This window comes from Dendronephthya gigantea, unplaced genomic scaffold (assembly GCF_004324835.1).
Source record: "Dendronephthya gigantea isolate DGI-Jeju-01 unplaced genomic scaffold, DenGig_1.0 000007F, whole genome shotgun sequence".
Taxonomy (NCBI): Eukaryota; Metazoa; Cnidaria; class Anthozoa; order Malacalcyonacea; family Nephtheidae; genus Dendronephthya; species Dendronephthya gigantea.
Window position 1 is genome coordinate 1,411,676 of NW_021163017.1, and position 14,379 is coordinate 1,426,054.

The following is a 14,379-nucleotide window of genomic DNA, read 5'->3' on the forward strand; positions in this document are numbered from 1 at the left end:
GTATGTGCATGTGTGTAGTCTTTACTTTAGCAGTTGGCCCTTCTTTTCTTTGATCTTGCATTACACTGTATCTTAAATAAACACAAGCTCTCTCGCTAAGCCTTGATAATATGAATGAACTATTTACTAAAGAGTCAGAAATCCACATTGCATGTACTTAATATGTGAAGCGAAGATTGTGGATGAAGTTGCTGCGAATATTTTAACGATCGTTTTGTAGCCTTGGTACTGATCTGATAGTAGACTGGACATGTTTACTAACTGATTTTTCCTCGTGACAGCCCCGAAAACATTATTTACAAAACGTACTGTTGTAACTTGCGCATGCACCAAGGGGGCGTCAGCTAAAGCTGGGTGGTGTCAATGTCAAATTCCCTGAGCAAACAGGTCATTCTGCGCTTGCCTTCGATCGATCAGGACGTCTCAACACGTCAGCATTGTGAACCTTGCACAACTAGCGGTACTCAAGACCGTGAACAGAAAAACGTCGAAAACACAAGAAACGTCAAGAACAACGAACAGCTAACATTTAGGTAAGCTAAAAGTGCAAATATTCTGGCTTTATAGCGGTTCAACCAACCCTGACGTATATAATTCAGGTTTATTTATACTGGCTTTGGTTCCAATTTTCAAGGAAATTAAATCAACTCTGACTAAAACGACGACAATGTAAACGTTATTATAACGATAGCATTCGACCAATCGTATATTAATTTATACTGGCTTTGGCTCCAATTTTCAAGGTAATCAAATCAACTCTGACTAAAACGACCACAATGTAAATGTTATCATAGCGATAGCAATCGACCTATCGTATATTAAGACACACAATTCTGTCGTGGAGGCACACTCCCCAAAACTTAATTAAGGCTTGACCCAGAGTTTGGTCGAAATTCAGCATTCGGCATATCTCACATTGGACGTTTTTTTTTATTTAAAAAAAGTGCGAACATGTTGATTTAAAACAAGTTGCCTGTCTATATACACTAGTTTCAATAGCTTTGTGTTTACAATTCTTGGATTTGTGGGAGACGCCTAAACGCGGCGATTTTATACCAAGGTAAAACGCTATTCGGTATTTTGAAGTATGAAAGTGGAAATTAAGCCTAGTAGATGATGGCCTAGAACTGGTAGTTAATTTTAAACGATAAATCCTTTTTGATAGATTTTTAAACATTATTCTTGTCGTTAATCTATGACGCGACGCCAGGCAGTTAACGCGTTCAAACACATATGACAGGTTGATAGAGGACATTCTCGCCCATGTATCAAATAATACCGGTTTTAAATCGTAGTTCAATTTTAGAAAAAATAATGATGGCTTTGCAACCAAACTATAATGCAACAAATTCGTATCACATAATTTTAATTTCGCATCCGGTTTTACGAATGAACATATGATGGAATTCCCGTCAAAAGTGGATAATGACAGTCCAAAACAGATAAAATAAACAAAAAGCACTCGACGTTTCGAAGTTGGAACTAAGCGCCTGCGTCAGGAAAGTTACTCTGGAGAGCTATTCCATACTAAATCTCCTAACAAAGTTGTCAGACCATATTTGATGCGGAATTTTTGAAGACGCTGCCCATTCTTCTTATAACATTATATCAATGTAAAGTCATTGAAAGTGAATGCTCTCCAGTTGACTTGAAATAATAAATCTTTTTGATAGCCTTTTGACTTCCACTACCTCTGAGTTAAGGCCGATCGACACACCCCAGTGTGCATGCGTAGGCCCTTAATCTATGACGCGACGCGATGCGATAATACCAACCGTCCGCCCTATACGTATAACCCTTTGACACACTCAGCCAATTCATTAAACGAAGCTTTAGTTAGCTGCAAAGTTGATTGCAAACATTGCTTGCAACCAACTATAATGCAATAATTAATCGTGTTTTTGCTACAAACTCGCCCTATTTCACGGCAAAAAATAACCCATGAACATTTGCATTACACCGAAATCATATATATTTATCGCCCCCAGATATGTCATGCATGTTTTTAGCCAAAGAGTTTCCTCCCTTGCACATGGTAATCTCTCTGAACAATAGTTCAACAAACTTCTTAATCCAAAAACTCTCCTCTCGTTAGTTTTGTTGACATCTACTCTGTCAATTATTTGTAGTCCCAAATCTCCTAATCCCTCACATGTTATTGTTTAAGAATGTGCATAAAATTACTGGCCGTTGACACGACACGACAAGACAAATTCTGACACATTCCACATTCGGTGACATTTTATCTGCTCTTACCAATCATTTTATCAACTCTTACCAATACATCTACAGTTTTCAGCTATTAACTAACGTTTATAATTTATGTGCGGGTCAAATGTAATTAATATTTATTTAATATTCTTTTTTAGACTATTTCTTCAATATGAACAATTTAATGAAGACTATATCCATTATACTTAAACTCGTGCAAGCTGTAAGAGAAAGTTGCATGCTCATCTTCTTTATCGTTTTTCTAAAGAAATTAGTAATTCCAATATAGACATGCATGTCTTAAAAGAGAGCACATCGCAATTCAGTGGAATTGTTTGGAAGGAGAAATGTTTGGGGATACTTATTAACAAAATACAAATTAGTACTAGACTAAGTCTATATCAACCTTTTAAATACGCGATGTGTATACTTCTTGTCTCTCCAAAAACAGATTTGCTAGACCTACTGCTTTAGAAAATGGCTTCTATAGCTAGGTTTTCATTTAGTCGTGATTGGCGTGAACATGTCAAGGTGGTGGATGTGATCAAATTATGTTACGTGTTTGTGTGTGTGGTCTGCCGTCATATTTGATAAATTTTAGGACACAAAATAAGGAGAAATTTATATCCAGACTATATAGCCATCGCATCGCTGGAAATCATCTTTCACACTAAATGAAAACAATATACTTAGCAACAACCTAGCCTGCATGGTCTAACTTGAAATTTTTATTATTTTTTTCAGCTTCTCTTGCTAATAGGTTTGGGACTTGTGGGTAATTTTACAAAAGAGAAACATGATTCTGACACCGAAAACGATCTACCAACAGATCCTTACGACATAGGGCAATACGGACGATACGAGTTCTACTTGTACTCTGCGTGTATTGGGATAATCATTGCTGTTTTGGGACTTATATGTACAATCTGCGGAATGCTGGAGAAAAAACATGGCGCCATGGGCGTAAGTATATTGCGTGGTGTGCGAAACTCAATAATACTGGTTAGAGCCAGTGAACTCTATATGAACTGGAACGATGACTCGGTCGCCGTCTTCGAAGCCAAGCAGAATTGGGCACTGGTACCAGTCTATTTCTACTGTTTTCGTTATCACGGCCGACGACCCCCCAACAACAACGATAAGGACGGACTGGCACTAGTTTCCAGTTCGCCCTCAAACTGTCTTGGCAGCACGGTCAGATAACCCCGGCAGATCACCGTGAGTTATCGTTCCAGTCTTTTTGGAGTTCTCTGGTTAGAACCCGTCAACCATGGATGTGAAAAAACTGTATCACGCATCCTGGAATAGCATTAATGGCCGGTTATTATACAAATGACATTTTCAACGAATCATACTTTAAAGAGGGGTTACCATTGCTTCTGCGCATCGTTTCTGCTCATAACATTGGCGGACTCCGTGATTTATAAAGTACCCAAATTTCGCGTGTTTTGAATTTCTTTGAACACAAACTCTATCTCTTATTTATTTGGAACAAGACGCCAGCACAAGCGTTCACTCGGGCTACAGTTTACTCGCTTGAGCTTGCATAACGCCTAATTTTTGGTGTTATGGCATTTTCGTGACACCCGCGCGAGAAACGATCCTAGCACGATTTTGATTCGTTTAAAGACTTCGTGCCGCCCACGCGTGGTTTTCGGAAACTCGCAACGCAAAAGAAAAAGCGAGCCCATTTTCCCAACTCGTTCTACAAACGGTAGCCCTAGTAAATATAGCAAACAGAAATGGTAATAAATATTCCCGGAAGACACTGAGGCTAGGTTAGAGATATAATAGCGATACAATATATGAACAAAGCGTTTGTTTACATTATCGACTGTAACCACCTTTAAAATCATTGACTATAGCATGTCTTGTATATTTAATTTCAGTTGGCCGTCGTACAAGTATTGTGGGTGTTTCAGTTGTTAATTTCAACATCTCTGCTTGCCAAAGTTTTGACCACATACAACAAGGAGGGCGATTCAGGGTCGTCAACATGCGAAACATGGGACGACTCAGAAGAGGAGTATTATTGCAGCCAATTGATTGGTGGCGTGGTAAGTATGTAAGAAGACTGTATTATAAAGTATCACAAAGGTATACGCGGGCTCATATTGTCAGTGGGTGTCTATACAAAATTAGGATATGTCGGTGAAAAGGAAGGTTGTTTAAAAAGTAATTACCATAAACTGCAGTTCATGGAAAAATATTCGTTTTTCCGTTTAGGTATGTGGCTTTTTTGCTGTGGGTGCGTTTGCTCTGGACACTGTCATTTCCTTTCTCACTTTCAACCAACCTGAAGCGTAATTCTAAAGTTGCGAAGCTGCATTTGCTACTCAACTATCATTCGCGGCAATCCAATGAACATTTTATAACAAATATCGCTACGAAGTTCCTCTGAAAATTTTTGAAATCACTCTAAGCAGACTGCCACTATTAGCTCCTAAAACATTCTGACGTATTTTTGCATGCTTACGTTTGTATTGATAACATTTATGTTGATTAAATACCTCATATAACAAATATTAGTATATGTTTAGTTAATTTTCAGACTTTGCTTTCTCATATTCTGTCCATGCACTTCTTTATGTCCCATCGGTCGAAATGTGGAGAAATTGCTTGGTCTTTTTTATGCAGTTGTTATGGTTCCTCATTTGATTCGAAGTTTTTAGGATCATTGCAGAAAATGTGGCCTTATTTTCGTTGTGACTATGATTTATTATGAATAGATTTATCATGATATAGATCCGTGTCGTGAAAAGTGTTATGCACGATGGGAAGATAACGGTTACCACTCCCATCATGCATCATTACTTTAATTTCTTATTCAAGGTGCAGGTACGAGTCAGATTCTGCATTTGCCTTCCGGATTTCTCAAACTGTTCTATAGAGCTTGTGCATTGAGCGACGAGCGTAAAGTTGCATTCGGAACGAAAGTCAACAATCTAACAAGTCGACACACACAGGTAGGCAGAAGTGCAAGAACACCTGCTCGATATTAGTTTACGGTGCGAAATAGTATACGGTTGTGTGGTTTAAACAGGCTAATCATGCACTGATGCACACAAGGCCTTTACCAGCGCAATGTTCTGTTATGCGAAAACACGCTTTGTTAATCTCTGAATAGAATTGATTGAGAACATATATGTTTATGTATGTGAGGGACATAGGGACAATTTATACACATACTTGTGAAATGTCATTTTCATTTTGCAAGCGCTTATATATATTATGCAATTAAAACTATCATTATAGATAGCAGTTTGAATCAAATGAGGAAACGGTGGGCATAATTCGTGAATTTAGCGAGCTGTGGTATCAAATAAACGGATAGGGCGCGTTATTCTATACCCTTATAATACGGGCCTTTGGCGTGCAAGACGGCAACGCCATGGCGACGGCTGAAACAAACGCTTTTATATAAATGATACGCTTAAGAGTCGCCGTACGATAGTGATCTGAAGAATTAAATGTTGTGTATAAGATGCTTAAAACATGCATTGAGTACACAATGTTTGGTAACAATTCCATGTGGCCCAACTTGAGTTGAACTGCGTCTTCGACTTCAAGTTGGTTGACACTGTACACAAGGCATGAAACTCAAGATTTACCCGTTGTAAACACAGCATTGACCGCGTTTCAAACTCCTGGAAGTCCTTAATTATTCATTCTCAGACTCATTCTATTGATATATAGCCACCGTCGTTGTGTTTCATTTCCGTCCTACATGCATGCTTGGGTTCCTATTTCACAGCAATCAACGCGTAGTCCCAAGTCATGCGATTTTAAAGACCTATAGGCTATAAGTACATTAATTTTATCACTCTCAGAAAACAACAAAACCATTAAAGTAGTATATCTAAATATAGTATATAGTGTCTAGTATTGTGCATAAAGCCACCTGCTCATTGCATAATTTATACGTAAACTATCTTAAAAATGCAAATATCCTTACAAGCTGACGAGTCTTTAATAGAATTTATAGAAAGTCAATGAAATTCAAGTTATTGGATTCAGATAAAATTTGACATTGAGTACCAGATATCTCGAATAAAAAATATATTTAGAAACTTAAAGGGAACTTTCTATGCCACTATAGCTTTCAAGAAATGTCTTCTATATAAGCTGTTATGCATTTACTACGGCGGCTAAGCCTTCGCTCTAGCGAATTGTTATATCCTAATGGACCACTTATATCCTAATCGACCAACTTTTGATTTAGTGAAAAGTGATTTAGTGCATTGTAAATAATAAACTACTGGAAATATAGCTTATTTTAACCTATCTTCCCTTCTCTTAGGAAAATCGATGACCATGGATATGGGCATAATGAAGACGATTTCTATAGCAGTAAAGTGGGTTGCGTTTGTAAGTGTAATTTTCTAACATTTATATGTATAGTTCATTCATATTTTATATCAAACATAAAATATATTAGAAATTAGGACCCTTATGGTGGTTTCATGAAGACTTCTTTCAATACCTCAAAATTATCTCAAGTTTCGTTGAGTCTAGCGAGGGTAACCGGGTTGCAAACATGTAAAGGCCTGCACTTGCACGTACGTGTATACGCACTGAAATCGCACGCGTTGACAGCTGCCTTGACGGCCGCGCGTCAACGACCGGCTTAGCGACCAGTTTCGAGTCACCGGGCATGCGCCAAATAAGGCCGCACTGATAGTACGTGCAAGTGGAGGCCGGCCTTTAGGGGCTGTTTACATGAGCCTGGTTACCCGAGATTCAACGAAGCGTCAGATGATTTTGAGGTATTGAAACGAGCAGATAACATGATCCTGGTAGTCGTATAATCACCACAACAATATCATGTGCTTGTTTGGTGTCATAAAGACTTATTTCAATACCACAAAGTCCTCTCACGCTTAGTTGAATCTCGGGTAACCGGGCTCATGTAAACAGCCCCTTTGGCCTAGGTTAAACGTCGCATTTTGGTCGCGTCGAATGCAATTCAAACAATAGATAATGAGATGATAATTAAGCTTAATGAGGTTTATCATCTCATTATTGAATTGCATTCGACGCGACCAAAATGGGACGTTTAACCTAAGCCTAATTTATTAAAAAAATTGTTTTGCTTGCAGATTCTTATGATGATAGGTGTCGGCTTTGTCAGTTTCTTCACGAAGGAATACAGCGATGAACTGAGCAAAGGCAATCCTAAACCGGATCCTTACGACCTTGGCCAACTCGGACGATACGAATTTTATCTGTGCACTGTCATTATTGGTTTAGTGATCGAGCATATTGGTTTTGTGTGCGTATTACGTGGATATTTGCTGAAAAAACACAGCGCAATGTGCGTAAGTATTCATCATCGTACAGTATGTGAAAAACGAAAAACAACTCAATTCCTGCCGACCGTGAAAAAGAAAAAGATGGTTACCCAAACAAGATCTTTCGCGTAAATCCTTCTTTTTAGTATCATTTCAGACAAAATTGACATGGGACATGAAGACTTGGACAAAAAACAAAGACAAATGATCTTTCAAACGCCAGATTTAGGCTATCAACCTAAAACAGCACGCAAATCATTTTAGCGCGGTGGAGTTTCTTATAACGACGTCAATGTTGCCTTAGGTTTGATTGGTTCGTTAGTTTTTCGGAGCCAATGAAACGTAGTGTGACATTTCCATCTCGCGTTTAACGTCATTACGAAAAAGATCTATTAAATATTAACGTTGTTATTAATATTCAGCTTTGCATACATTTATTTAGTTTGTAAGGTGTCTTTTTGAGCATCTTCCATTATTTTCTTCTCAAAATTTATACTGGTATTTTGCCCAAAGCCCTAAATTCGAGGAGAGAGAATACTTCGCTTTAGTCATGGAAAGAGCGATCCAATCTCTGGGAACGAGTTTGTCTACAATGCTCGGTGTTTATTTCAGATGGCCGTCGTGCAGGCATTGTGGGCGCTCCAGCTGATGATTTCAACAGCCCTGCTTGCCAGAGTTCTGACCACATACCAGAAAGAAATATCTCCAGGTCAATCGTACTGTGATTACTGGGACGAGTTACCAGAAAGGAAGTACAAGTACACCTGTACCCAACTAACCATTGGAGTGGTAAGCACGCATGCGTGTAAATCAGTAAATGTCCAAGATAACTTATCTATACAGCGTATTCCCGGGGAACTGGAACCTGCATAATTAATTGTGTATTCGCTGAAAATATATTTACGAGAGAGCCACAATCAACTCGTATATTAAATGGAAAATATGAACGAATAATTTGAATGAAATTGTACTGCTGAGAAAATTCGGCTTGATGGATTGATTTGTATAGCGCTTATCAAGTTCTATTAGGATTATACGGAAGGATATTCGAGTAAAAGCGGAACCCGAATAATTTAATAATTATGCATGTATTCGCTAAAATTATATTCACATTGACGTAATTATTTTTCACTCTAGTTTAAAATTTATCAGAGCTATGCCTCTTGAAGTTCACATGTTTTTAAGTTTTAAGCTACTGTAAAAATAACGACATCAGCGTGAATATAATTTTAGCGAATACATAATTAATTAATTCGGGTTCTGGTTTTACCTTGGAAAACCCTTGTATAATCCTGATAGAAACTTGATAAGCGCTATACAAATCAATCTATTAAACCCAATTTTTTTCAGCAGTACATTTTCGTCCAAATTATTCGTTTCATATTTTCCATCTAATATATGAATTGAATGTGGCTCGAATTTAAAAAAAATATATATCAATATATAGCCTGCTTGTTTTCTGTTATAACTCTGTATTAATGGTATTCATGAGTAAAATTCTGTTAACCAAATTCAACTGGTCTGCGAGAAACTATATTCAGGAATAATAAACACCTAACTTTAATACATTTTAGGTATGTGGCTTCCTTGCAATGGCTACGTTTGCTGTGGACAGCATTATCTCAACGATTTTTGTTCTGAAGTCAGAAAATTGATTTGAACCTACTATATTCTTATATATGATTAGTAGAAAATCATGTGATATTATAAACAACCTGTGGACCTTAGCATACTTATGACCATAACATATTACCACAAATATCGCTACGAAGTTCTGGCAAAAATTTTTAAAATCATTAATGCTTAGTAGACTGTCACAATATTGTACATTTTGATGTATTCTTGCATATCTATGTTTGTATCTGTGTAGCGTGATTGCCATTAATTTATGTTGATTAAATACTTTCTAACTCATATAACAAATATTAAAATGTGTTTAAATACTTTCAAACTTCGCCTTACAAGTTCTGTTCCTGTTTCTTTTTTATTTTAGGAATAGCCCTTTCTTGTTGTGATTGAGTCAGCTGTAAGTTCCTATTACGAAGGTCATTACTGGGCTGAACTTCTTTAATTAAGCCATTCTTGGCTGAAGCCATTCTTGGCCAATTGGTCAAATTTGTCCCAGGAGCAAGCGCATCACATACTAATTTACGCGTTATTAGGCATCTGACTCGTTTTTAGTCGTTACAATACAGTAAATGATCCTCACGAGAACGTATATAGATCAGTGTCGTCAAAAACGTGATGCATGATGGGAACGATAACGGTAAACACTCCCATCATGCACGGTTACTTTAGAGGCGGGTACGAGTAAGATTTAGCGTCTCCTTCCAGCCTGCTAAAGCTGTTCCAGAGCGCTGTGCAACAACGACAAGCTCAAAGTTGCATTAGGGCAAAAATTTGAAAAAACAACAGAAAGTTCGAAGATCTTCACACAATTGAACGACAAATCGATACTCAGGTAGGTACAAGTGTTAAATGCGCCTTGGTTTAAACCGACTAGACATACAAGATTTTTCTAACGAGTGAGGCCCTTATCATGCTAAAACACTCTGTAAAATCTGTATAGAATTCACTGGGAACATAATTAATCACGAGGTCGAATTTATGTAACATTTTTTCACTAACATGTATGCTGGAGACAAAGATCTAATTTATAAATTTAGATATGAATTATAAGCATGTTTGGACGGCAACGCGACAAAGGATGGTTGAGACAAACTACTTTAAATAAATGTTTTGCTGTAAAGAGTTGGTGAAGAGTTGCTCAGTATGTTTTTAATCTTATGAATTTAACGAGATGAAAGACGTTGAAAACATTGGGTTAATATTTGAAAACAGTTCTATCGGGCCCAACCTGAGGTAGCGCTAGCTGCGTCTTAAAGTTTAAACGTTGTAGACAAGGCGCGAAAGATATCCGAGATTTACTGTTGTAAATATTGCCGCGTGGACGACGTCTGAAACTGCCCAAAATGTTAATTATTAATTCCTTTTAAATGATTCAGTGCATTTTTGATGGGCTGCAGAGTCGTCGTACGTTTCAGTTCTACATGCTTAAGATCCCCTTTTGCACAGGATTCAACGCATAGTCGCAAATTATGCGATTTTGAAGACATAAGATGTCATATTTATGAATTCCAGAAAACAGTCAGTAAGAAATTTTTGGAATATAAACCACATGCTGACTGCATATATCCATCACATAAAAATGCTAATGCGTCAATTTATTATCTTCGCATCAAGTCTTGACTCAAAGTCAATGAAATTCAAATTATGAGATGGAAAAGATATTGAAATTGGGAATAAATATCTTGAATCGAAAAACTAGATTGGGAAATGTACAATAACACTTTTCTTGGTATAAGTTTTCGAAGAATCGATACTTTTCATAGCTTTCCACATTCGTAATTCTAGGAATTAGGTCAGCGACGCGTGCTTTTTCTAACCACGTCGTAAACATGCATGCATGTGTCAAATTGCTTTTGTTAGCGAGTGTGTTGAAATTATATTAACGAGATAAACTATATAAATAAATGCTTATTTGGCGTAGTGGCGTAGCTAGCGTCGATGATTGGGGCTCGAATCCACTTATCGTATATTCATGTTAGCGGACAGTAAAGACAATCAGTTGGAGACGAAATCGATCATGCAGAATATCTGGCAATAACTCCCCAAAAATTCCAGAATCGAGCTGCTAGATTAATTATGACTTTCAAAAGTCGTACTTAGCTCGTACCGCTCTTAGTACTTGTATACAACTCTCAAAGAACGTAGAGCATTCATGAAGGCCAAACTTATGTATAAAACAGTAAATCAATTAGCTCCACTCAAGGCTCTCACTCAGGTCGGAACGTCGAGAAGTGTTTTTGTCTATATTATATTTTAGGAAGTTGTTATATCATGCACATTTGATGCATAAATATTTTGCCTTTTTTAGAAAATTCGTTCAACATGAAGCTGCCCTCAATAATGAAGTTGAGCTCTGCTGTTATCAAGTGTTTTAAGATTGTAAGAGAACTGTTTGTTTCAACCTCCATATCCCGAAGATAAAGTAATATTCGTTTTGCTTACAGGTTGCACTAGTGCTGGGTACTGCCTTTATTGGTATTTTTATGACACAATACACAAAAGAACTGAGCAAAGACAATCCTCAACCAGATCCTTACGACACTGGCGAACTCGGACGATACGAATTCTATCTGTGCACTGCTGTTTTTGGTTTATTAATGGAGTTTTCAGACTTAATGTTTTCAGCACGGGATTTGAAGAAAAAATATGGCGCGGTGAGCGTAAGTATGCTTGTGATATCCGACTGAAAACCAAAAATTTCAACTCAATTAATATTCCTGTCGGCCTCTAGCGAGAAAAATAGTTGATTTTCCGAACAAAATCTGCCACCTAAATTCCATTTTAGTATGAATCCCTAACCAGACAATCTTAAAAAATATAAGATGAAACATAAATTCCAATTCAAGATTGGAGCTGTAAACTTTTAACCGAAAGCCGCACGCAAATCATTTAAGCGGTGAAATTGTGACCAGCTGCATGCATTTTAAGAATTCGAAATTACCGGCAGACCTTTTTTATAATGACGCTAAGTGACGAGTTCGTTTATGGCTATGTGCACACGAGCGTCGTGTTTCGAGCGTTTTCAAAATCGTTTTTATCTCAGTTTATCGCTTTGCCATATCGCTGGACCAGGCCTACGCCTCAGATGTGAACGTTGTTTATCCCGTTTAGACCAGGTCTGAACCTTGGGATTTTGTGGCCTAGACCAGGTCTGGATCCAAGCCGACAGTGGCCTGGACCTGGCCTGGAGCACGATTTTGGCAATGTGAACCTTACCTAGTTCGACAAATTTTCAACCTAATAGTATGATTCGTATAGGATCCATACTAGCGGTACCACCACTTTTCAGCGTGTTTTGAGTCTTATTCCAATTATTTTGGCTATCCGATATCATCAACAAGGAAGACAGTGTGAAAGTAGCACATATATTACCTAAACTTGTCCTAGACCTGATCCAGGCGAGACTTAGGCCTCTATTGTAAACGTGGCTTTTGACGCCCTAATTGTCCATACGATCCAAAGGAAAATATGTTAAATTAGCTTCAACATCTATTGTAAATGAAAACGAAATTGAAAACGCTAGAAAACGTTATCATTTGCAGATGACAGAGTCGCTAATGCTCAGTGTTTATTTCAGATGGCCATCGTGCAGATATTGTTGGCTTTCCAGTTGATGATTTCAACAGGTCTGCTTGCTGAAACCTTGACCGCATACCAGAAAGAAATCTCTTCAGGCAAATCGCACTGTGAACACTGGAACGAATTGTCTAACAGGAGGGGCGAATATACTTGTACCCAATTAAATATTGGAGTGGTAAGCATTTGTATAAATAAACGTGTAAGACTATAATTTTCTATAATCCTCTATAACTATAGACAAAGAAATAAACGGCTACGATCAATTTATCATACCGAATTTTCTCATCAACACAATTTCGTTCAAATTATATTATTCGTTTCATATTTTGCTTCTAATATAAAAAATAATTGTGCGTTGAATTTTTAAAAATTGATATATTGTTATAGCCTAAAATGTTTGATTTCTTTGCATGCATATACTGTTCGCAGTTGCTACAACTCTGTATTAGTGGTATTTATAAGTGAAATTCGGTTAATCAAATTCAACTGATCAGCGAGAAACCATATTGAAGAATAATAAAACACCTAACTTTAATACATTTTAGGTATGTGGCTTCATTGCAATGGCTATGTTTGCTGTGGACAGCATTTTCTCAATGAGGTTTTTTTTCAAGCCAGACGCTTGATTTAAACCTACTCGCTATACTTGCTATATTCTTATGATTAGTAGAAAATCAAGTAATATTATAAACAACCAGTGAAACTCATATGTAGCCTTCCCATACGAATTGATATAGTTTTCGTTGTCATTTGTCAAAATCGCAGGTCAAATCAGGTGCATTTTAGAGTTGAAGCCTTGAGGGAGTCCTTCTACGTTGAAAAATATTTATTTAGGCCAAAGAGAGTCGAAGGCCCGAGCAAAGGAAGGCCTTCTTTCATCTACTTCAGACTTTGCTCCTCAGTATTTCGCAGACCAATCTCAGTACGGGCGTACGAATAAAATTATATCAAAATGAAACAGCTTTTATTAAAGTCAGAAAAGCAGTGAAGGATGGATTTTGAAGAGCAGTAGTTGGAATTCACGCAAAAATTTATGCAGATATAGCTTTTCAAAATCGGTACCGTAGAATCAACATTGTTTGCAGAGCTGCTATCATGGTATAACCACATTGTGCCAAGCATGCACATAAACTTAATGAGTAAAAATATTTTCCATAATAGAGCATGGTTAATGACCATGACATTTTACCACAAATATTGTTACGAAGTTCTGGTTAAAATCATTCTAAGACTGGCTTTATATTATTGTAGACTCGGATGCCTTCTTGCATATTTATGTTTGTATATCTATAGCGCGATTGCCATTAATTTATGTTTATTAAATATTTTCTACCTCGTATAACAAATCTTAAAATGTGTTTAAATATTTTCAAACTTCGCCTTATACAAATTCTGTCCCTGTATCTCTTTTTTGAAACAGTTTTTACGATCATTGTAGGAAGAATAGCCTTTCCTTGTTGCGATAGCGTCAGAGTAAGGCTATCACTGGGCAAAAGTACTTTAATAAAGCATTGTGGCCTCTGATTGGTCAAGCACTATGAACCCAAAACTGTCCCAGTAGCAAGCGCATCATATATTAATTTACGCGTCATTAGTTATCTGACTCGTTTCCCGTCGTTGAAACAATAATTGGAGAAACAATGAATCCACGAGAACGTATATAGATCAG

General features: G+C 37.3%; 2 protein-coding genes and 1 long non-coding RNA gene across 6 annotated transcripts; all 3 read left to right on the forward strand.

Annotated features, from left to right (window-relative positions):
- Positions 1 to 409: 409 nt before the first annotated feature.
- On the forward strand, positions 410 to 4,268 carry LOC114517302. Its single transcript, XR_003686370.1, has 4 exons — positions 410 to 533; positions 2,370 to 2,434; positions 2,956 to 3,174; positions 4,101 to 4,268. It is a non-coding gene; the product is annotated as an uncharacterized LOC114517302 (long non-coding RNA).
- An 817-nt stretch (positions 4,269 to 5,085) lies between these two features.
- On the forward strand, positions 5,086 to 9,379 carry LOC114517362. The gene is made up of 5 exons (XM_028537056.1): positions 5,086 to 5,177; positions 6,512 to 6,579; positions 7,311 to 7,529; positions 8,115 to 8,291; positions 9,077 to 9,379. The coding sequence occupies exons 2-5, from the start codon at positions 6,520 to 6,522 to the stop codon at positions 9,155 to 9,157; spliced, it is 537 nt and encodes a 178-aa protein (XP_028392857.1). The 5' UTR covers positions 5,086 to 5,177; positions 6,512 to 6,519; the 3' UTR covers positions 9,158 to 9,379.
- Positions 9,380 to 9,850: 471 nt separating this feature from the next.
- LOC114517320 lies at positions 9,851 to 14,007 on the forward strand. 4 transcript variants are annotated; one of them, XM_028537005.1, is made up of 6 exons: positions 9,851 to 9,963; positions 10,169 to 10,272; positions 11,440 to 11,510; positions 11,576 to 11,791; positions 12,709 to 12,885; positions 13,256 to 14,007. In XM_028537005.1, the coding sequence occupies exons 3-6, from the start codon at positions 11,454 to 11,456 to the stop codon at positions 13,334 to 13,336; spliced, it is 531 nt and encodes a 176-aa protein (XP_028392806.1). In that variant the 5' UTR covers positions 9,851 to 9,963; positions 10,169 to 10,272; positions 11,440 to 11,453; the 3' UTR covers positions 13,337 to 14,007. The 4 variants fall into 4 exon arrangements, with proteins under 4 accessions (XP_028392806.1, XP_028392805.1, XP_028392809.1 ...); XM_028537004.1 differs by lacking the exon at positions 10,169 to 10,272; XM_028537008.1 differs by lacking the exon at positions 10,169 to 10,272 and having other exon boundaries at positions 11,576 to 11,785.
- The last annotated feature ends 372 nt before the right edge of the window (positions 14,008 to 14,379 follow it).